The sequence below is a fragment of the Piliocolobus tephrosceles genome, chromosome 13 (assembly GCF_002776525.5).
Source record: "Piliocolobus tephrosceles isolate RC106 chromosome 13, ASM277652v3, whole genome shotgun sequence".
NCBI classification, from domain to species: Eukaryota; Metazoa; Chordata; class Mammalia; order Primates; family Cercopithecidae; genus Piliocolobus; species Piliocolobus tephrosceles.
The window spans coordinates 20,623,016-20,645,750 of NC_045446.1; the positions used below are offsets into that span (position 1 = coordinate 20,623,016).

The 22,735-nt window shown below is 47.7% G+C and overlaps 1 protein-coding gene across 5 annotated transcripts; it reads right to left on the reverse strand.

Moving 5' to 3' along the window:
• Positions 1 to 644: 644 nt before the first annotated feature.
• ACCS (1-aminocyclopropane-1-carboxylate synthase homolog (inactive)) lies at positions 645 to 18,912 on the reverse strand. Of its 5 annotated transcripts, none has more exons than XM_023215806.3 (15): positions 18,231 to 18,910; positions 17,018 to 17,305; positions 13,631 to 13,690; positions 11,430 to 11,500; positions 10,247 to 10,316; positions 9,317 to 9,383; positions 7,533 to 7,630; positions 6,988 to 7,065; positions 6,124 to 6,224; positions 5,387 to 5,476; positions 3,834 to 3,918; positions 3,579 to 3,720; positions 1,574 to 1,716; positions 1,308 to 1,461; positions 645 to 1,190 (listed from the first exon to the last, which is right to left on the reverse strand). In XM_023215806.3, the coding sequence occupies exons 2-15, from the start codon at positions 17,303 to 17,305 to the stop codon at positions 1,093 to 1,095; spliced, it is 1,545 nt and encodes a 514-aa protein (XP_023071574.1). In that variant the 5' UTR covers positions 18,231 to 18,910; the 3' UTR covers positions 645 to 1,092. The 5 variants fall into 5 exon arrangements, 4 of the variants coding, with proteins under 4 accessions (XP_023071574.1, XP_023071575.1, XP_023071576.1 ...); XM_023215807.3 differs by having other exon boundaries at positions 3,834 to 3,879; positions 18,231 to 18,908; XR_002732302.3 differs by having other exon boundaries at positions 648 to 1,190; positions 3,562 to 3,720; positions 18,231 to 18,912.
• Positions 18,913 to 22,735: the final 3,823 nt, after the last annotated feature.

A 22,735-nucleotide genomic window follows, 5' to 3' on the forward strand; every position in this document is an offset into this window, starting at 1 on the left:
CGGGCATGGTGGCAGGTACCTGTAATCCCAGCTACTCAGGAGGCAGAGGCAGGAGAATCGCTTGAACCTGGGAGGTGGAAGTTGCAGTGAGCCGAGATTGTGCCACTGCACTCCAGCCTGGGCAAAAAAGTGAGACTCCATCTCAAAAAAAAAAAAAGGAACGAAGGAAAGCATCGGCTTCCAAGCAGGAGTGTCAGCACATGGGAAGGCTCCTCAGCGCACAGCTTTATGGTCAGATCTAGAAGCTCATTTAGCCTCTGAATTAAGGCACCCCTGAAAATGGGGTAGGTGGCCCTCATCTGCTCCTTACAGTAGAAAAGCCAGCCTTGGTTAGCTTGGCCTCATAGCAGCCTCAGTTCAGGGTTGCAGCACCAAATCTTCCCCCAACGACCAACACTAGGTCACTCTGCTTTGGGGACATCAGTGAAGGCAGCTCTTTCCAAGGGAGAGGGAGAAGGAGTTTCCTGGAGATTGAGGGACCGCTTCAGCTCCCATAAACATGCCTCTCCTGACTTCCACCATAGGGTCCTGTTCACCTCGTCCCAAGCAGAAGACGGTCCCAGGATCCCGGTGTGCTGTGAGCCCAACTGTCCTAAATGCGGGGAGAACAATCTGAACAAACAACATTCATTCCATTCTCCTCGGAGTTTGGAAGTTATCACTTTTTTTTATTTTTCTGCACACTCTCCTGTATGTGCTGTTCCTTTGACTCGTTTCCATGGCGACAAAGAAAGAGGAATGATGGTGATATCAGAAAGAAGGTACAGGTTGTTTGTTTTCTTTCCATATCCCCAGGAGGGCTGAGGCTCTGGTTAGAAGCAGTCACGACTCCTCCATTCTAAATAACTCACAATGGAGACATCTGGACTCCCCTAGTTTTGTTTAATAGGAGAGAGGGAGGGCCCAGGCTGAACCATAGCTTAAGGAGTTTCTCACGGATACAGCAAAAGGCAAGAAACAGTTCTTCAGGCACAAAGCCAAGTTAGACACCTTCCTGGCAAATGGCACATCCACAGTCGGTCTTCTGCAGCCCCGGAACGCCCCAGGTCCACAGTGGCTGCTGGGCCCTCTGGCCACGAGGCAATGACCAGCTCACCTGCGTTGGTCACTTGGCTCTTGGCTCTGAGAGGGAGGGGGGTCTTCAGCCACTTGGGATTTGCCTGCAAGCACCTGCCGGACCCTCTGCATCCCTGGGAAGGGGAAGTGAGGGGCCAGTTGGCACTGATGGCCAGGTGGGTGGGGACAAACAAGCAGAGGCCAGGGTGAAGGCTGCAGTTAGGACTCGGTTGGGAAGGCAGGCTGCTTACCCAGGCAAAGCCGGTGGGCCTGGTCTGAGAAGACAAAGCGAAACCAACCAGGCTCTTTACACTCGAAGGCCTTGCCAAAGGACAGCAGCACCTTGTTGTCCAAAAAGCGGCGCCAGAGCAGCATTTCCTCCTCAAAGGTGCCCTTGGGCAGGTACTGAGAGGGTGGAAGGGGCTCAGGACATAGCTGAGACCCCTCACCAACTGCCCCTCACCTGCTGGAGGGAGGCCTGAAACTCCCTCCCAGTCCGCACCTCCACCGGCATTACCTTTCTCAAGTCAACCCAGATGAAGAAGCCGGCCCCACGACTCAAGAAGGGGATCCCCAACGCCCTGAGCTCTTCCGAGACGTAGGTGTGGGCAGCCTTGAGCCGGGCATGGTTTTCCGGCAGGTACACCTGGTTGATCCAGTCTGTTTGGGTGAAAGAGAGGCCAGAAGATCAATCTCCCATCAACCCTCTACTTGGTCCCACTAGTCTAAATGCTGTAAAGAAAAAGGCCATAAGCTGCCAGGATGCTGTTGAGTCCCTCCTCTAGCTGGCTGCTGTGGTGGGGAGGATTATGAAGGGGAGGTCAAGAAGGGATGGAAATTCAGCGTTCAATGTAAAGCACCTTAAACCTAGATACTCAGCCCTGACAGCTCCGGGTCCCACACTCCCTCAGGAGTCCAGAGCACAAAGTCCCCGAGGATAAAGAATCAAACCCAAAGTTTATCTAGTTCTAAAGTTCCAGAGTGATCCTTTGTAGTCCCACCAACCAAGGTTCAGATTCCAGTGTGGCCAATGGCAAGGGTGGGTCCTTGGGCAACATCACCTCTCTGATCCTCATTGTTTGTACTTTTTGCTGTTGCCATACAGTTCTAAGAATTCTAATATACACATATGTTTATGTAACCACCACCATAGTCAGGATGCTGAACAGTTCCACCATCCTAAAGAACACCCTGATGCTGTTTATAGTCACACTGGCCCCTTCCCTGCAAGCACAGATCTGTTCTCCATCACTACAGTTTTGCCTTTTCCAGAATGTCATTGAATTGGAATTATATAGCATGTAATCTTTTAAGGCTAGCTGCTTTCACTCAGCATGATTCCTTTGAAACTATCCCATGTTGCCATGGATTTTATTGCAGAGTAGTGTTCCACTGAGTGGATGGGCCACGGTTTTTGCATCCACACATCTGTGGAAGGACATTTGGGTTGTTTCCAGTTATGGGTGATTATGAATAAAGCAGCAGTTATGGGTGATGATGAATAAAGCAGAGGTTTTTGTGTGACCATCAAGGTCAATATCTAGGAGTAGGATTGCTGAATCACTTGGCAAGTGTACGTTTAACTTTATAAGAAACTGCTGAATTCTTTTCCAAAGTGGCTGAACTACTTACACTCCTACCAGCAATGTATGAGACTTCCAGCTGCTCCTTATCTTTGTCAACACTTGATGTTGTCACTAGTTTTAAAACTTTTAGCTACTATAGTGAGTGGGGTAATATCTGGTCCTCATTTTCCTCATCTGTAAAATAATAAGGAAAATATAGGAATTCTTGCTTCCTAGGATTCTGAAGAGAATGAGATGATACAGCAGGTGCATTTGCTAGGCTCAGTAAATGGTGGCATTGACAGGTAACCTTTGCTATTTAAACTCACTATTTGAATCCAGGAATAGAACAGATTCACAGGAAGAGAGATACTTCCATTACAACGATTTTCCTTACAAGCTTCTGCTGTTTTTGTTTTTGTTGTTGTTGTTGTTGTTGTTGTTAAAGACATGGTCTTACTCTGTCACCCGAGCTGGAGTACAGTGGCATGACGAAGGCTCACTGTAGCCTCGACCTCACAGGCTCAAGTGATCCTCCCACCTCAGCCTCCCAAAGTGCTGAAATTACAGGCATGAGCCACCATGCTCAACCCTGCTCTGTTTTTTAAGTGCTCTCAGCTAATCATAATGAGTTCACATTAATCAAGTGCCTATTATATGCCAGGCACTATTCTAATTGAATTACAAATCACACTAACCTGTTACAGGACAGGTACCATTATGATCCCTGTTTTACAGATGAGGAAACTGAGGCTCATACAGATAAAGAGGTGAAGCAAAGTGCCGCATGGCCAGAAAGTGACCAAATAGGGTATGGACCCAGTCTGGGTCCAGAGCTGGTACTCTCTAACCCTACCCTAAATTCTTCTCATACAAGAAGCATCTACGATTCCTGGCTGTTCCCAGGATGCCTCCAACCCTCTTCCCATTTTCAGGTCACCAGGCCCAGGCAGTCACCACGGTCCCGCAGCAGCTGTGCCATCTGGTACTGGACCAAGCCACTGAGGCCGTGGTAGCGGCAGAGGGAAGCCACGGCAGTGGCCACGTCCTGGTTTTCTGTGTACAGTGTGCCAAAGCGGAGCCCAGACATCCCAAAGTCCTGCAGGAAGAAGCACCCTAGGTGGTGGCCAGCCCTCCATGGAGGAAGCTGCTTCCACCCACCTCGCTGCCCTCCCACCCTCCTGACACCCCCAAGGCCAGCCAGGAACTCACCTTGCTGGTTGCCCACATCACGTGGGTCCTCTGGGGGTCAGGCAGCCTGCAGAGAGCACAGCGTGGAAACAGACGCAACACAGAACTATGGGAACCCACATGTGTTTGGTTGAACAAATGAAGAGATGGATGGTTGAATCTAGTTTTGGTTCCGGGACAAGCCCTGGTTTCATCTCTTTGAACCACCCATTCCCATGCATCCTTTAGAGCAGGGGTCAGCAAATGACTGCCTGTGGGCCAAACCTAGCCTGCTGCCTGTTTTTTGTAAATAAAGTTTTATCGGAACACAGCCATGCTCATTCATTTACACAGTGTCTGTGGCAAAGTTGAGTAAGAGAGCATATGGCCTAGAAAGCCTAAAATATTCACCATCTGGCCTTTGCAGGAAAAGTTTGCTGGCCCCTGATCTACAGCCTAGCTCGAATGTCACTCATCAAAGAGACTTTCCCTAACCACTCCCCCTGGGACGAGGCCAATCAGGTACCCTAAACAGATCCTCTCACAGCTCCCTGGACCCTCCCTTTTAGCATTCATCATGGCCATAATCCAATGGCTGGATGTGCATTTAGCTGCTAAAATGTTTTTTTCTGGCTAGAAATTAAAGTTCCACACAGGAAGGGCCGATGTCTTTCCTGTTCACTGTTGTATCTCCAGCACTTAGCACAGCGCCTGCCATGAAATCGATGCTCAATAACTTTTTTTGTTAATGACTAACCAAGGATCATGGACAATCACTTTTTGTCTGTGCCTCACTTTCCTAATCCAAAAAATAGATGGGATTCACAATCCATGCTCCATTCACTCCTCAAGGCTTTGTGAAGATGAGAAGAGAAGGCTAATGGAAAGGACTTGGCAGGGCTGAAGGTTCTGGACAAACAGCAGGAACTGTTAGAATTCCTGAAGGTCAGATTCACAGACGGCACACATGACCTGATCCCCACTTTCTTTTTCTTCCCATAGAAACAGAGTCTCTCTACGTTGCCCAGGATGGTCTCAAACTCCTGGGCTCATGCAATCCTCCCACCTTGGCCTCCCAAAGTGCTGGGATTACAGGCATGGGCCACTGTGCCTTGAGGATGATCTGCTCCAAGTGGTCCCAAAGGTATTTTGGCCACAAATGCTTTGCTTACAGTAAACCTAATGAAAAACCCCAAAATGTAAATATCCAGAGGTGTTTGGCACATGCAAGGGGCTTCAGAGGTGCTGAGTGAATGAATGAGTGAGTAAATGAATGAATGAAAGAATAAAACTGGAGTGACTCTGGAGGTAAAGGAAATAGCAAAGAGGCCAATTTCCCATCCACTCAGCCCTAACTTAAGGAATCCTGAGGCCTCTTCTTGGAGTTCTCAGAAATTCCATAGAATAACTTGAAAATCACTAATCTAGCCCAACCCTCCCTGCTTCTCATTAGGAGATCTGAGGACCAGTGGGATCAGCTGGGTGGAAATGGAATTGCTCTGGGCAGGCCATGCCCCGTGGGCTGAGCCAGAAAGTGGTCGGGGCTCCGTGGGATAATAGGGGCTGAGGGAGTTAGCTGAGTCGGGGAGCCTCACCTTTCCAGGCTTAGGACACTGCGGTACCCAACTGACTCCTCAAACACGGACAGCATGTAGACCTCATCCACAATCACATGCAGCTTGTGCCTGGGGTGAGGAAGGGGGTGGGGAGGAGAGACTTAGTGTGTAGGGCAAATGTGTCCCACAGGGTGGGGAGGCAATACATCAGAAAATCAGAGGGGCCGGGGTCTAGCCCTGGGTTACCAAACTTGCTTTTTCCAAAACACCTTTCTTTGACCGATTTTTTCCAACAGAAAGCCATACACATAGAGCAGGTGACAGAGGAGCTTTTGAAGCACCGTAGGGGAGAAAGGGAGCCCTCGGGCACCTCCATGGAGGGGCAAGGGCATGCACAAGAGCTCGAGTCAGAGAGACCCAGGTTCAAGTCTGGCTCCACCCCTCACTTGACCACTCTAAGGCTCAGTGAGCTCGGCGTGATAACAGCATCAGGACCTGACAGGTTTGTTGTGAGGACTGTATGAGGCACATAAAGTACTTAGCATGGTGGCTGGCCCCTAGAGTGTGCGATAATTGATAGCTACTGTTATAAAGAGCCAAAGAGAAAGAGGAATGGCATCCCACAAATCCCTGCTTCCCCACTCGACTGCCAACGAAGGGCCAAAGCAAGTAGCAGCCGACAGTGGGGTGAAGAGAGTAGAAAAACCTGCACCAAACCCACATTGGAACCCCAGGCTGCCCAGATACTGTGTCGGGGCCAGTGTGGGGTACCTCACCTCTTGGCAAATACCAGGTACTCCTGCAGCTCTTCCGGGGAGTAGATGTCACCCAGAGGGTTCTGGGGGTTGATGAGGATGAGGCCTTTGACCTTCACACCCTGAAACCATCCGTTAGGGTAGGCGACCCTCAGCTCTTCCCCAAGGCCAGAGCCACACAGTCAAAGGGGGCTGCTCACTGGAAGGCTCCCAGGGAGATTTGAGGGGGACATGTTCATAACACAACATGAAGCAAACAAGCGGGACACAGAATTACATCTGCAGCATCAGATAAAGGCAGAGGACAAGGACCAGAGAGAAATGTGTCCACATGCCAGTAGGTTACCTTTGCTGGTAGAATTTTGGGTGGGCCTTTTGCAGTTTCAAAATTCCTACAGTGAGTATGTATAGCTTTCATGACTGAAGTACAAAAATTAAGTAGATTTTTGAAAAGCAGGCGGGAAAGGAATCACTGGAATACTGGTCTCTGCTCTTCTTTGGGAGTCCTCAGTACCCTCAAAGTGAGCAAGATTGCCCCCTCCTCAAATGACCAGGGAGACTCGTTAAGCCACAGACCCCTACACTCCACACTTGACTCACTGAACCAGAAGCAGACGGATCAGCGATGGGGGTATCCTTAGTGACGTTCCCTGGTTGATTCTCTGAGAACTGAGGTCTAAGAGTCTGTTTTGAAAGGGAAGACCCTCCCTGGCCAGGGTTCTGCCTGCCTCCCAGAATAATTCTGTGCTACCACCCTACCTGTCTGTCCTCATCACTGGGTACCACCAACCCTACTCCTGGGAGGAGATCAGCCACAAGAAGAGGGGTCCAGGCCCTGCTCAGACCCACCCACTCCCAGCCTTGGGTTTGATTTGATCCCCAGACCTCAGAGTGAGCTTCTCGCAGGGCCGTCTCCAGCTTCTCCACTGTGAGCTGGAAGGGGCGTGTGTCTAGCCCAGTGACCTGGAAAAAGACCCATGAGAGCCACCAGCCACATTCAGTGCCCACTGCCCCCCAAAACACACATGAACTCTCAGGTCTCTCCTCCCCTGTAAACCCCAGCCTCCTCAGAAGAGTCTCTGGAAAAGCAGGTAGGCCCCCCACTTACTGCCATCCACCCCCCCACCCCATCACTTCAGGGACCCCCTCATCACTCTCAGGTGCTATGCTTAGGTCTGCCCTGCTCTGTTCCCACCTCACTGTTTCTGGGTCTAGCTCTTGGCTTCTACATCAACCCCAGGGATCTCAGAGACTGGAACTTTGGAACCACTGGGGATCCCAGGCACAGGCAGCCATGTGGCAACAGAAGGCTCCATTCCCTACTCATCACAACCCCAGAGCCCTCAGCATGGATGACCCTCAAATTCAGACTCAGGAATCTCTTGACCACAGGCATGCCCAGGTTCCACCTGGGAAGCCAAGACTCTTACCTCACTGTCCAAGTAGACATAGGCCAGTCGGACGTTGCCGTAGAGACACACGTGCTGTGTGATGGCGCCATAGTAAGGGGTGGGGATCAGGAAAGCCTCTGGGGGCAGGAGTGGGTGAGGGCCTGTCACTTTCTGGCCAGAACACCCCAAACCCTCTGTCCACTGTCCCCACTCCCTCTCCAAGCCTTTAACTTCCTTGGGGACCATTTGGGGCATGCTTGCACTCTCAACTCCCAAAACACTTTGGAAAGCTTGGATCCACTGAGATCAGCCCGATATGGTTTGGCTGTGTCCCCACCCAAATCTCATCTTGAATTATAGCTCCCATAATTTCCATGTGTCACGGGAGGGACCTGGAGGGAAGTAATTGAATCATGGGGGCAGGTCTTTCCTGTGCTGTTCTGGTGATAGGGAAGTAAGTCCCACAAGATCTGATGGTTTTATAGAGGGGAGTTCCCCTATACAACCTCTCTTGCCTGCCGCCATGTAAGATGTGACTTTGCTCCTCATTCGCCTTCCACCATGATTGTGAGGCCTCCCCAGCCATGTGGAACTGTGAATCCATTAAACCTCTTTCCTTTATAAATTACCCAGTCTTGGGTATGTCTTTCTTAGCAGCATAAGAACAGACTAATACAGCCCCCTTTCTAATTATTAACAGTTAACATTTGCTAAGCACTTAATGATGTGATGGGAAATGCACTGAACATTTGCTTCTATTTTATCTCATTTGCTCCTGACAGTTAGTCTCCGAAGTAGGTACTATTTATTATATCCTAACTTTATAGATGGGGAAACTGAAGCTTAGAAGGTTCCTGTTCTTGATTGTTCTGGAATGGGCAGGAAATTGCTTATCATATCCTTACAATGAATCTCTCTTTGATGGTTCAAATCCTGGTTACTGCCTCTCTTTGTGTGACTTTGATAAGTTAACCTCCTGTGCCTTAGTCTCCTCATCTGTAAAATGGAGATCATCATAGAACCAACCTCATTGAAGTACTGTGAGGATTAAATGAAATACTCTGCATAAAGCCTTAGGCCAGATCCTGGAACATAGTACGGGGTCAATAAATGTTACTAATAATCTCATTATTAATTAAGCTACCATGAATGGGTCTCTTTTCCTTGCAACCAATAACCCCTGACCCTAACTGATTCTTAAAACAATCGGCTCTTGCAGCAGGCACTGCTGGTTGGCTGCCCACTCAACAGCCATTCCAATTTCCTTCCGTGCTAAGACAGCACCAGTTTTTTCAGGTATGAACAACAACATGTCTAAGGAAGGTTGGCCTTCCCCTAGCCCTGGGCGACAAACCACATCCGGTTTCAGGCAACCCTGGTTTTCTTAGTCCCCTTTGCCAGGGACCATTTTGGAGACAGGTTTATGAGTCAATTCTGGTCAGGAAGATAGAAGGGGGCCTCTTCTGGGAAACAGTATCCTTATCCCCATCTCCTGATAAAAAAGAGACAGGCACGGCACGACCACATCCCTTTCTTCCTGCTCTAAGACACACTGTCATGTGAGGATGCGACAGCCACCTTATGAGCATGAAGCAGCCAAGGTCACGGCAAACAGAAAGCCCAGGACCCTAACATCACACTAACTTCCCCTGAAACTGCTGACCCCCGGGTGCTTTGTCAAGCCACTTATTCACGCCCCCTGCAGTCTAGTATATTCTAGTGTGCCTGAAAGGATACTATTGCAGCCCTTGAGGCCAGGCAATGGGGGGGCCTGCAGGCACAACGTGGCTCACAGTGCAGGGCAGGCCACAGAGATCACTTACCCCTGGCCTCACACAGCACCGTGGCCAGAGCAGAGAAGAGCGAGGCACCACCATTCAGGACAACCACCTAAGGGTGACATATCCGAGGGATGAAGATGAACCAGTTCCAGGAGTGGACGGGGACCCACAGCCTCCCAGAACAGCACAGAGGGAGCATCAGGCCCTGCCTTGGTGCCACCTGGGGTTCTGTCACAACAAAGCCACTAGACTAAAAGCCAAGCTCATCCATGAGGACCCTGCTCCAGATCATCTGAGCCAGGAAGAGGGGGCTGGTCACTAAGAGGGTCTCGCCTAAAGATGTGGAGGCAGAAGGCCCACAGAACAACACAGGGTGGAAATTATACCCAAACTCTAAACATCGAGGAGGGAGAAGGTATTCCCAATTCTACTTTGAAACAAATCAAAACTATGTGAAGGGCAGATCTCAACCCCAGCTTACTCTCAGGCCAGCCAAAAGGTGGGGAATAGAGGCCAGGCTTAGTGGCTCACACCTGTAATCCCAGTACTTTGGGAGGCTGAGGCGGGCAGATTACTTGAGGTCTGTAGTTTGAGACTAGTCTGACCAACATGGTAAAACCCCGTCTCTACTAAAAATACAAAAATTAGCCAGGCGTGGTGGTGCACGCCTGTAATCCCAGCTACTCGGGAGGCTGAGGCAGGAGAATCACTTAAACACAAGAGGCAGAGGTTGCAGTGAGCCAAGATTGCACCACTACATTCCAGTCTGGGTGACCGAACAAGAGTGTGTTTGAGAAAAAAAAAAAGGGGGGGGGGGGAGGGGAGGAAGGAAGGAAGGAAGGAAGGAAGGAAGGAAGGAAGGAAGGAAGGAAGGAAGGAAGGAAGGAAGGGAAGGGAAAGAAAGAAAAGAAAAGAAAGAGATGGAGAGGGGAGGCAGGAGAACAGGAAGGAGCAGTGGAGGGGGCTACTCACATTCTCTGGTCTGAGTGGCGCTGGGCTCTTGCAGTAGAAAGACAGGAACTTGGCCACTTCCTCCCGGAGGCTGAAGATAAGACAAACAGGCAGTGCTTGCCAGATGGTCCCCAACCCACGGTACATCCCAAAGCTCCTCTGGTGAATCCTCAGGCAGCTGCCATCACTCTTCCCTAATTTCCTACGATGGGGGTATGGGTGCATCTGTCTCGACTCCTCAGCACCCACCTTCTCCTCCCCACTACCGACATGCATTGCAGTGGACACCCCACCGTACCTAATCAGGTGATTTCAGGGATTATCAAAAGTAACACTCTCTATGGAGATCTAGCTAATTATACTAATAAACATTATTACTACAACAATAACTATTAGCACCATTATTGTTGCTCATATTTTTTGAGCATTTACCTTATACAAATGTTATTTAGAAAATTTTTACTTACTCTTCATAATAATCCTATGATGTGGCTACTACTGTCATTATTATTATTATTCCCATTGCACAAAGAAACAAAAACCGAGATTTAAAGGAATTAAGTCACTTGCTGATAAGAGGCAAAGTCTACACTCAAGTCCAGTGGTCTGACTCCAGGGCCCACCATCCTAATGACTACACTAGAAGAACACATGTATTGCAATCAGCCTTGGGATCAGGTCCTGCTCAGCCGCTGAGCCCTTAGAACAGTGTCCCCAAGCAAGTGTTCAACAAGGACAAGCTACTATTAGTGTTACTTACCACCTCCCCTTTTAGCATTAGGAAAAGGCCCCAGCCAGCTACCCCAACAGCAATTATGGCTTCTCTAAAGCTACCAACAAAGCAGGGACAAAGACTCCTCGCCTGAAGGCCCTCCCCATGCTACAGAGCCAGGTTCCCAGAAACCAGACTAGAGAGACCCTGTGCTGAGGTGGGACTGGCAGGAGACCCCAGGTCACCAGGTCTCCAGAAGTAGGCCCTCAGCCTACTGCAGGCTTTCTCAGCCTCCCACTACTGATGTTCCGGGCCGGGTCATTCTTCGTGGTGGCGGCTGTCCTGTGCATTGTAGGAAATTTAGCAGCAACCCTGACCTCTACACACCAAATGCCAGGAGCACCTGACCTCCCAGTTATAACAACCAAAAATGTCTCCAGACATTGCCACACATCCCCAGGGGGCCAAACTCACCCTATGGCAACTACTTACAACAGATGTCCCCTCCAGTCGGCGTACTGCAGCAGGGACGGCTCCACTCTCTGCATGTCGCTCTGACTCAGCTGGGGACAGACAGGGAAGAGCAGGGCTGAGGGCCGGCACTGCTACCTGCATCCACAGCACAGGGCAGGTAAAGCTGAATGCTTGTTCTGCTCATCAGAGAAACCGTGAGAGGGGGCAGACGGTGACAGCTTTCTCATACCCATGTTCCAGGTGAGGAAACTGAGGTCCAAAAAAATGAGGTCACTCAGCCAAGGTCACAGAGCTAGCAAGTGGCAAAGCTGAGACAAAACCCCCAAATTTTTGACTCCTAGTCTGGCACTCTTTATACAACACTGCCACCTAAAAAAATTGGAGGGGTGGGTTTGCAGAAGCAGTAACGAGAGATCACACTGATCAGCATCTCCATGGGGCGACAGAAGACACTGAGAGCTAGAACCTCAATCTTGGCTCCAACTTCTACAAGGACTTAGGCTACTGTCTTCCTGTAAGCTCAGCTTGACCTCACACTTTGGAAAACATAGCAGTTTCTAGACCACCCACTCCATGACCAGGTGCTAGGTTAGAAACTCCTACTATTGTAGGCGCTTTGTCAAAGAAGGGCCAATGCAGGGGCCTTGCGCACTGAGGCCAAAAGGAAGAAAGGGAATCAGCCACTTCTACATAACTGGGTCCAGCATTCGCCCTCTCTCCCTTCCTCCCTTAGAGCCACAATGTCCAATATGGTAGCCACTGGCCACATGTGGCAAATGAGCATTTGAAATGTGGTTCAACTGAATTAAGACACACTGGATTTTGAAAAGTTGGTAGGAAAAAAAGTATGTAAAATATATCATTAATAATTTTTATACTGATGACATGCTGAAATGGTCATATTTTGAATATATTGGGCTAAATAAAATATATTATTAAAATTAATTGTTACCTGGCATCTTTTTTATTTTTTTAATAGAAAATTTAAATTGCTATATGTGTCTCACCTTTTATTTCGGTGCTTAGCTGCCTGAGAAGGAGGAGCTGGCTTTAGGTAAAACAGGCCTTTAAAATCTATTCCCTGGCCAGGCACAGTGGCTCACACCTGTAATCCCAGCACTTTGGGAGGCTGAGGCAGGCGAATCACGAGGTCAGGAGTTCGAGTCCAGCCTGGCCAAAATGATGAAACCCTGTCTCTACTAAAAGTACAAAAATTAGCCAAGCGTGGTGGTGTGTGCCTGTAATCCCAGCTACTTAGGAGGCTGTGGCAGAAGAATTGCTTGAATCCAGGAGGAGGGGGTTGTAGTGAGCTGAGATGATGCCACTACATCCTGCCTGGGCAACAGAGTGAGACTCCATCTCAAATAAATAAATAAATAAATAAAATATATTCCCGATAAGCCCTTCCCCTTGGGGTTGAGATTTCTCACCTCTGGAAATACGTTCCTTTGGGTTAAGCATTGCTGTCTCTACAAACCCAAACTCTGCCACTGCCACCTTGGGAGACACATTTATTAGACATTGTCAGTGGTTGCTAAGATGGCTCACCCCAGCTCAAGAAATCGGATTATAAAATTTCAGAAATGTTTCAAGCTGTGTCAAAACAGCCACTTTAAAAAAGCAAATTAATATAAACGGACAATGAAATAAATTATCTCACAAACAAAGGTGATAAGCACTCAAACATCATCGCTTCCTGATTTGCTAGTACCTTCTACTATCTATGCTTTTGAGGTCAGTTCTGTCTACGTGTCTGTATGGTGAAAATATTACATAAGTGTGCCTGTGCACCTCTCTTTCAACTCTGCCTGCAGTGATATCACAAGAGGAGGTTGAAATTGGCCATGGTGGGAGTGTTTACACTATGGAAATTGGCAAAGCTACACATCAGGGGTTTATTTTTGTCCCCCTGAAGAGCTACTTGCTAAATATCTACATCACAAAGCACTGAGTATTTCCCTCTGAGATCAGGGGACCCAACACAGCAGGAGAGACTGAGTGAAATAAGAGTCTGCAGAGATGAAGAAATAGGACTAGAGGGGGAAAGTAACTCACTTAAGATCACGGAGAAAACTGTCCCAAGGTAGGCCTGGAACCTGGGTCTCCTGATTCCCAGGCCAGGGCCACTGAGCCAAGCAGCAGGCTCCTGTTGGGAAAGCAACCCAGGGAAGACAGCTCCTTGGAGCTGGTGATGCCCCCAGAGGTGCCCTAGGACTTACCCGCCAGGACAGCAGGTCAGAGCAGAGTTTGTTCTCACTGACACCCAAGTTGATGATGCCCTAGAGATGAGTGGTACAGAGGCAGGGTTAGCATGGCAGGGGGGTGCCAGTGAAAGGCCCCAGGAGCCCATAGAGGCAGCAAAGCAAAATGGGAGCTCTCTACAACCCCACCCTTTCAACCACCCCTCCTTGCCTTTGCTCAAGGTGTGCCTTCTGATCAGCTGCCTGATCCCATCTTCCCATTTCTAAAGCTCTGTCCAAATGCCAGGTCCTCCAGGAAGTCCCCCCTATAATGCCACCTGGAAGGGATCTTTCCTTCTGCATCCCACAGCTCTTGATCTGTCCCCTTTAGAGCACTGGTCAGTTTCCACCCCAGGTCACAGGGATTGACATACACACCATATCTCCCGTACTGAGGGTAAGCTCCCTGAAGGACATATGTGTGCTGAAGACACCGCCGTGTCTCTCAAGGGGCTTAGTGGGACTCAATACACATTTACAGAATGAAAGAATAGAGAGGGTATATAGGCAGTCTGGCAGGAACAGAAGCAAAGGTGGGTGTAGATCAAGAAGAGGTTCCTTTGCCAGTGCAAATACTCCCCCAGGAGACCCTGCAATGTTACACAATACCTTGATCCCCACTCCATAGGCATTTATTGTCATAGGAGAGGCTGACAGGCATAACCCGAGCTCTCCCTTACAGAGTCCCCAGGGAGACTCGGTGCAGCCTCACAGCTAACTGCTGACCCCTGAGTTACTGCAGGGGAAGTGAAGGAAGGAAGATGAAAAAGTAAAACCTGAATGAGCTCAGACTATGACAAAATGAAAGGCAGTGCTCCTTCATGCCCAGGGAAGCAAGCTGGGAAGCTCCTCCAAACACAGCCAATCTATTCACACATCCTGGCAGCTCTAACTTCAAAACACATGCACAGTCCAACCATGTCTCACCCTCCACTGCTGGGACCCTGGTATGAGCCACCATCATTTCTCGTCTATATTATTACAACAGCTTCCCTCCCCTCTCTCTGTGCACTCTCTTACCTGCCAAGTCAAATCTCCATACAGCAGTCCAAGTCATCTTTCCAAACTCCGAATCAGACCACACTGCTCCTCCTTTGAATACCTCCTATTCCACTCTGTCCAAAATCAGAAGGCTCACCAGGTCCTCTGGGGCCCTACAGGATCTATGACCTCCACCACCCCGTCACCTTTCTGACCCCATCACCTGCCCATCTTGGTCTTAGCTTTATTCCATCTCCAGTGGCCCCTCTGCTGTCCCTTGAACTCGTCAAGCATGATCCAAGCCTGGAGCCTTTGCACTGGCTCTTCCCTCTACTGGGAATGCTCTTCCCTAGATAACTGCATGGCTCACTCCTGTGGCAGGCAGCCTCTAAGGTCCCAGCCTCCTGGCATTCACACCCCTTGAGTGTGGGCTGGGCCTAGCAATGTGCTTCTAATGAACAGAATAGGCAGATGGGGTGGGATGTCACTTCTGAAGTCAGGTTATAAAGAGTCTAAGGCTTCCATCTTGGGTACCCATGACCTTTCATTCTCTCTTGAATCACTTGCCCTGAGAGAATCCAGTTACCATGTCATGAGACAATTCTGTGAAGAAGCCCACATGGAGAAGAACTGAAGCCTGCCAATAAGCATGAGAGTGTCACTGGAAGTAGAGCCTCCCACCCAATCCCCTGGCTCCAAGTCAACCTTTCAGATGAGACCACAGCCCCAGCTTTATGGCACCTTCACAAAAGATCTTGTGGCTAGGTGCGGTGGCTTGGCCGGGCGCAGTGGCTCATGCCTGTAATCCCAGCACTTTGGCAGGTTGAGGCAGGCGGATCACCTGAGGTCAGGAGTTCGTGACCAGCCTGGCCAACACGGCAAAACCCCATCTCTACCAAAAATACAAAAATTAGCCGGGCACAATGGCACACGCCTGTAATCCCAGCTACTCGGGAGGCTGAGGCAGAATCACTTGAACCCAGGAGACAGAGGTTGTGGTGAACCGAGATTGTGCCACTGCACTCCAGCCTGGGTGACAGACACAGCAACACTCCATAACAATTAAAAAAAAAAAAAAAAAAAAAAAAGATCTTGAGCCTGAGGCATCCACCAGGATTCCTGAACCCCAGAAATTATGCACTGTTATTTTAACTTGCTAGATTTGAGGTCATTTGTTATGCAACAATAGATAACTAATACAATCCCTCACTTTTTCCAGGTTTCTGCTCAAATGTTCACCTTATTAAAATAGCCTTCTGTGACCTCCTTCTACTTAATAGCAACATCCCCAGCCCACCCATCATTCTCTGTCTTCTTTACCCTGGTTTATGTTTCTCTATAGGATTTACCACCATATAGTATACATATTTTTTCTCTGTCCATTCACTGTCTGTCTCCCTAACTAGAATATGAGCTCTATGAGGATAAGAACTTTGTTTCTGTTCACATCTATATGGTAGATGCTCAACAAATAAGGATTATTAAAGGGTTACTGTAACAACTTTCTGACTTCTGAAGGCATTATGAGAATAGCTTATATTGGGGACAGAAAATATTAATAATAGCAGCTATCATTTATTGAGTAGCACTGTGCTAAAAACTTCACATACTTGCTCTCATTTAATCTTGACTCTTCTACACAGCAGGTATTATTATCCCATTTTATTTTATTTTTGTTTGTTTGTTGTTATTTTGAGACAGGGTCTCACTCCATTGCCCAGGCTAGAACGCAGTGGCGTGATCTTGGCTCACTATAGCGTTGACCTCCAGGTTCAAGCAATCCTTCCACCTCAGCCTCCCCAGTAGCTGGGACCACAGGTGCACACCACCACACCCTGCTAATTTTTTTATTTTTATTTTTTTGTGGTGATGGGGTCTTGCTATGTTGCCCAGGCTGGTCTCAAACTCCTAGCCTCAAGTGTTCCCTCTGCCTCAGCCTCCAAAAGTGCTGGGATTACAGGTGTGAACCACCATGCCTGGTGTCATTATTTCATTTTAGAGATAATTTAAGATTCAAGGAAGTGAAGTAACTAGCTCAGCAATAAACAACCTATAAGTAAAACAGTTGCAACCTGAACCTTAGTTCTGCCCTAGTTCTAAAGCTGGACAGTTGACAGGTCGTGGGTCAGAATCCACAGAAGAATATCGTGTGGCTCTTGAATTCCTCCCTCACAAATCAAGGTCCCCTATATTCCAAATGGACCATTTCCTGATCCAGGCAATACACTGGAGCCTCTCTAAGCTACATCAGAAGCCCTCTTGGAGGTCAGAGGACCATAACTCCAACCTCACAAGAGCAGGCTGGATGCTGCCTTATTGGTCAAGGTAGGGTACCCCACCCTGCAGTTCCCTCTCGGGTGCCAGTGGGAGGGGACCTTCACTCACACTGGGGTTCTTGTCCTCATCATACTCATCCATGTGGTAGGTCCTGTAGCCCTCCTCAGCGGAATCCCAGAACCATTTAATCATTCTTCCTCTAGAGGATAGGTAGGAGGTATCAGAGGAGAGGATGGCAGGATCACCCACTCCAAGGAGCTCTGGCAGCTTCTGGTCCAGTTTTCTGGAGCATTCTCCTTCCAGATCATCCCCATGGCTACTGCCCAGGTCCTGCATGCAGGTGGGGCCCAGACAGGTGGTGGGAGCACTTAAGTCCTTTTGAGGAAGTGTGAACATCTGCAAAAAGACAAAATTCACAGGTCTGCTCAAGGGATTTCCACAGCACCAAGCATCAGAAAGGAGTTGGAATCATGGGAGTTCCCTTTCTTTTATTCCCTTCCTTTAGGTTTATGCACTCATCACTTCCTGTGTCCCTTAGTTGTAACCATATGTGCAATGACTTCAACAAGAAAAATCTGTTAAGGACCTAGTATGTGCCAGGGGCTGCACTTGCCATATTTATATGACTTTAATGTATTGCTGCTTTAGCGTGTTCTACTTCTGCATTAAGTTTTTCACTCTGCAGCCTAAGGGGTCATCAACATTCTTTTTCCATCCTCGCTCACCTCAATTACCAAATGCCAGGTTAAAATTTCCTGAGTTAAAGCAGAGCATCGCCTGGGAGTCCTGGGGGTCTTGTGGTGTAAAGGGTATGATGAGATCATGTGGTAGTCTGAGGCGGATAGTGGGTGGGAACTGAGGGGAGGGAGGAATGGGGGTCTCCATAAGTGCAGGCACCCCAGGCAGAGCTCCAGTGACTGCCTCTTCAGTACTGAAGAAAAGAGGTGTGGACACCAAGGAGAGGGTGGTCTACTCCTGCCCGCGGGTGTGAACTCCTTCACTTCTCTAAGCCAGTTTAGTTTCCTCATCTGCACAGTGGATATAACAGTAACCACCTCGGTTTGGCCGTGAAGATACAAATATATGGGTTAGTGACAATAAAGTACTTAGAACAAATCCTGGCTGATGACAAAAGTTCAATAAAATATGAGTCATCAGAGCGTAAGTAACTCCTCGCCAATTTTCCAGTCCTGATGCACAACACAAGCTCTGATACACCGGGTGCACCAGAAACTCAGGGGGTACCAGCAGTTAAATTTTCCTCTGCCAAGTCTTCTCGGGGGACTCTTTAAATTGGCTGGGTTCTCCCGAGAGCGCTCACCTCCAGCTCTCCCGACAGCCCAGGTCCAAGGAAGTGCAGCACCGTGGGTGGAAGCCGGGGTGGGAGCAAAGCCTGGGATCTGGGAGCGGCGGGGTTCGAGCCTCCAGGCGTCCAGCGGGACGGCGGCGAATCCACAGCCAGACACCCGCACCCGATTAGGCAGGCCTTGGAATCCTGCAAGTGGGGCCGCTACCGCGCATGAAGAACCGAAATGGCCTTCTACAGGGCGGAGGATGTCTCGCGAGAGAAGGCTCCAGGTTTCCAGGCGAAGAAAGTGTGATCGGTGCGAAGGGATTCGAGATGGAAGGGCAGAGGCTTTTGCAAAATGCACACAGGGAGGCCTGAACGGCTTCCTTCTCTTCAAAGTAGGGGATCCCACCCACTTGGCGGAGCTGGAGGAGCTGGCACTCAGCAGGCGCGCATCACGTGTCGGTTTCCTCCGCGGGTAAACGCCCTCCGTCCGGCTCGTTACGCAAGGGTGAGGACAGCGCCGCCCTGCGCTCAATGCGCTCCGACTAGGAGACTGAGGGTCATCCGCCCCGGGGCGGGCTTCCTGGCCTGCTCAGGGCACAGTTTGTTCCCTCGCAAGTCAGGCCGGGTGCCGTCGCGGCGGGGCCTACGCTTTAAGGGTCGCACACGAGGTTGGACCGCGGGACCAGGAAAAGGGAAAGGGGCCCCTTTCAGCGAGGAAGGGGCGGAGCGCCGGTTCCCACCTCCGCTCTGGGTGGCCTGCGTGTGCGCGGCCGCCGCCGGGCCGGGTGGGGTCAGTCACCTCCCTCTGCCACCTGGCCTTGGTTCTCGAGTTTTCAAAGGAGGTTAGAGCCACAGAAATTTCTTGGCCAAAGTATGCTTGGCTGCGGCCCACGCAAAGGGCTTTTTAGATTCGGGTGTGAGCATCCTTGTGGCCTTTCATCGCAGCTTGTCATTTCTGTCCCTTTTATTTGTAGGGGATTTTCTTTAGCCCTCATAGGTTCTTAGTTGGGGGAGACTCCGGTTACAAAAGGCAAATTAAGAGAAAAACAAACACAAATTTACTGACATGTATATTTCATTTATACATGAGAAATACGAAGGGAATGAGTCGTTCTGGAAGAGGTGACTTTGAATTCCATTTTTTATAGCATCTTCAACAAAGAACAGTAATTTTTTTTAAGTTACAAGACAAAGAAATAGGACTTGGAGTCTCTCCAGGAGGCAACTTGTGAGACGGCAAAAAAAAAACCACACACACACACAAAACAAAGGCCAGTTAGTCAAGCTTGTTAATGTAAATTCCTCTGATACCATCTCCAGGCCGTAGGGGTCTAAAGTAGTCTTTGTTCTCCCAGGTAGACAGAGGGACAGGATACCTTTTGTCTTTGTAAACTTATGTCCTACTTTTAGGCAAAAAGGGCCAGGGTAGAGAGCTTTCCTGAATCTGCTGCTGCTTGTCTTTAGCACAATCCTTCATGTTTTGGGGAGGCATGTCCTGGTCTCCCACATGTGACTGCAACATTTGTTGAACTCTGGCTAGGCGTGGTGGCCCACGCCTGTAATCCCAACACTTTGAGAGGACAAGGTGGGACCATCCCTTGAACCAAGGAGTTTGAAACATAGGGAGACCGTGTCTCTACCAAAATAAGGTTTTTGTGTTTTTTTGAGACGGAGTCTCGCTCTGTCGTCCAGGCTGGAGTGCAGTGGCAGGATCTCTGCTCACTGCAACTCTCGCCTCCCGGGTTCAAACAATTCTTCTGCCTCAGCCTCTGGAGTAGCTGGGACTACAGGCGTGCACCACCACACCCGGCTAATTTTTGTATTTTTAGTAGAGTCGGAGTTTCACTATTATTGGCCAGGCTGGTCTTGAACTCCTGACCTCATGATTCGCCCGCCTCGGCCTCCCAAAGTGCTGGGATTGCAGGTGTGAGCCACCACTCTCAGCCAAAAGGTTTTTGTAAATTAGCCAGACATGATGACATGTGTCTGTGGTTTCAGGTACTTAGGAGGCTGAGGTGCAAGGATCACTTGAGCTCAGAAGGTAGAGGCTGCAGTGAATATGATCGTGCCACTGCACTCCCACCTGGGTATTTGCAAAACTCTGTCTAAAAAACAAAAAAAAAAAAAATTACATATATATGTATATATATATAATTTTAAAAGTATTTTTCAAACTTTGCCCTAAGATCTACATATTCTGGCAATGGGTACAGTGGGCACCCAGTCCCAGGTACAGCTGCAATCTCTGAGGTGCCTTGAATGGGAAAGTCTTCTTTCCCCATGGAAGGATATAAGCAGAATCTCTCAATACAGGTATGGCTGGGAAGGCATGGCTGTCTTCTGGCCATTCCACTTCTTGTCTTCACTTTTACCTTGCCACTAGCTAACACTGTGACCTCGAGCAACTCTCATGACTTTTTTGGCCCTGCATGTTTTCTTCTGTAAGATAAGGAAGTCATCATTTCCCTCTATTTAAATCTTAACTCTATGTAGTTCACATCTCAGTGAACGCCTGTTACGTGCCAGGTCTCTGTAAAGTGCGAGGATATGATGATAAGCAAGACAAACCAAAGCCTGCATGACCGATTGGGGAGGCTGGCTTACAATGTGGGGACTATTTAAAAAATACTATTTACTGGGTACCATAGAAGCATACAGCAGGGGGATTTAATCCCACCAAACAACAAACACAGGCATTTGTCCTACGTAGAAGACATACACACACATTACATTAAATGTGAATTGACTAAAGATCAATTAAAAGATCATCAGACTGGATAAAACAGCAAGAATCAAGCATATGGTGTGTGCAGGAGACACACTTTAAATACAAAACCAAATGGTCAAAGGTAAAATGGGAAAAAAAAACCAAGCAAATAATAATCATAAAAAAAGCTGATATGTTCATATTGGTATCTGACATAGTAGGCTTCAAGACAAAAATGATTAACAAAAATAAAATGGGGCATTTTATAATAAAATGATTAATTCATCAGGATGACAATCTTAAAAGTTTATGCTCCTAATAAAGCTTCAAAATACATGAAGCAGAAACTGACACAACGAAAAAGAGAAAAGACAAGTTCATAATTATAATTGGAAATTTTTATACCACTCAGTGATAGAATAAATGGATCAAAAGATACTAAGGATCAGAAGTTTTGGACATTATACAAAAATTTAATCTAATTGACATTTATAGAACACCATCCCCAATACCACAGAATATACTTCTTTTCAAATGCAAATGAAACATTAGATAGACCATAAACAAATCTGGCCATAAACTGTCTTAAGTTGCAAAGAATCGAAACCGTAGAGTACATTCTGTAGTCACAATGAAATTAAAGTAGAAATCAATAACAAAGAAAGCTGAACAATCCCCAAATATTTGGAAACTAAGTTACATATGCTAAGCAAACCATAGATTTAAAAAAAGATATCACAAGGGAAATTAGAAAATATTTTGAATGATTAAAAACCAGCAGATCAAAGTTTATGGAATGTAGCTAAAATAATGCTAAGTGAGAAATGAATTGCTTGTAATGCATATATTTGAAACCGACTTAAATGATCTAAGCTTCCACATTAAGAAGCTAGAAAAAAAAAGAGCAAATTAAATCCAGAGTAAATAGGAAGAAATAAAGAGCAGAAATGAAAGAGAAACAATAGAGAAAAATCAATGAAACCGAAAGTTGGTTCTTTGAAAAGTTCAATACAATTGATAAACAGATTGATCCAAAAAACTCATTTTGTTGCAGAATTCTGCTCCTTAATTCAGCTAAAACCAGGTTCTTGTCACACCACCAGGAAGGATTAGGAACACGGACACATTGAAGGGTGAGGGGAACGGAATTTACTGGGTGAAAAGGAAAAAAGAAAAATACTCTCAGAAGAGCGAGCGGGGGTCCTGCCAACAGGCCCCCAACTCACAGATTGAATCCCAGGCCACCACACAGCAATTGCAGAGGCCAGGCTCCTCCACTCTGAGCATGGTCGCAGCTTCCCTTGCCTCCATCTTGTTCTCCCTGTGCACAGATGGGTTGGAGATTCTCCAGAGACCCTCCCTGTTATCTCCCTCCTGCATGTATCAATTTCATTATCAGGAAAGGAAAAGCAGATAAAACTAAAGGTCCTATATATATGTTAAAAAGGATAACAATATTTATAACCAATTTTATGTCAATAATTAAACTTAGATGAAATAGACAAACTTTATTGAAAGGCACAAATAACCAAATCCGATATAAGAAATAGAAAACTTGAACTGTCAGAGAAATTGAATTTATAAGTAAAAGCCATCCCACAAAAAAACAAAACAAAAAAAAACTTCAGGCCCTTATGGTTTTAAAGCTGAATTCAACCAAACATTTAAAGGTTGAAGAAGTTTTTGGACACTAACTTCTAGAAAATTGAGGAAGGCACGGTTTCGCAAACATCTATGAAACCAGTATTAATCATGATATTGAAACGAACAATTCATTACAAAAAATATATATATATAGAATGATGTCTCTCTTGAATGTAAAATT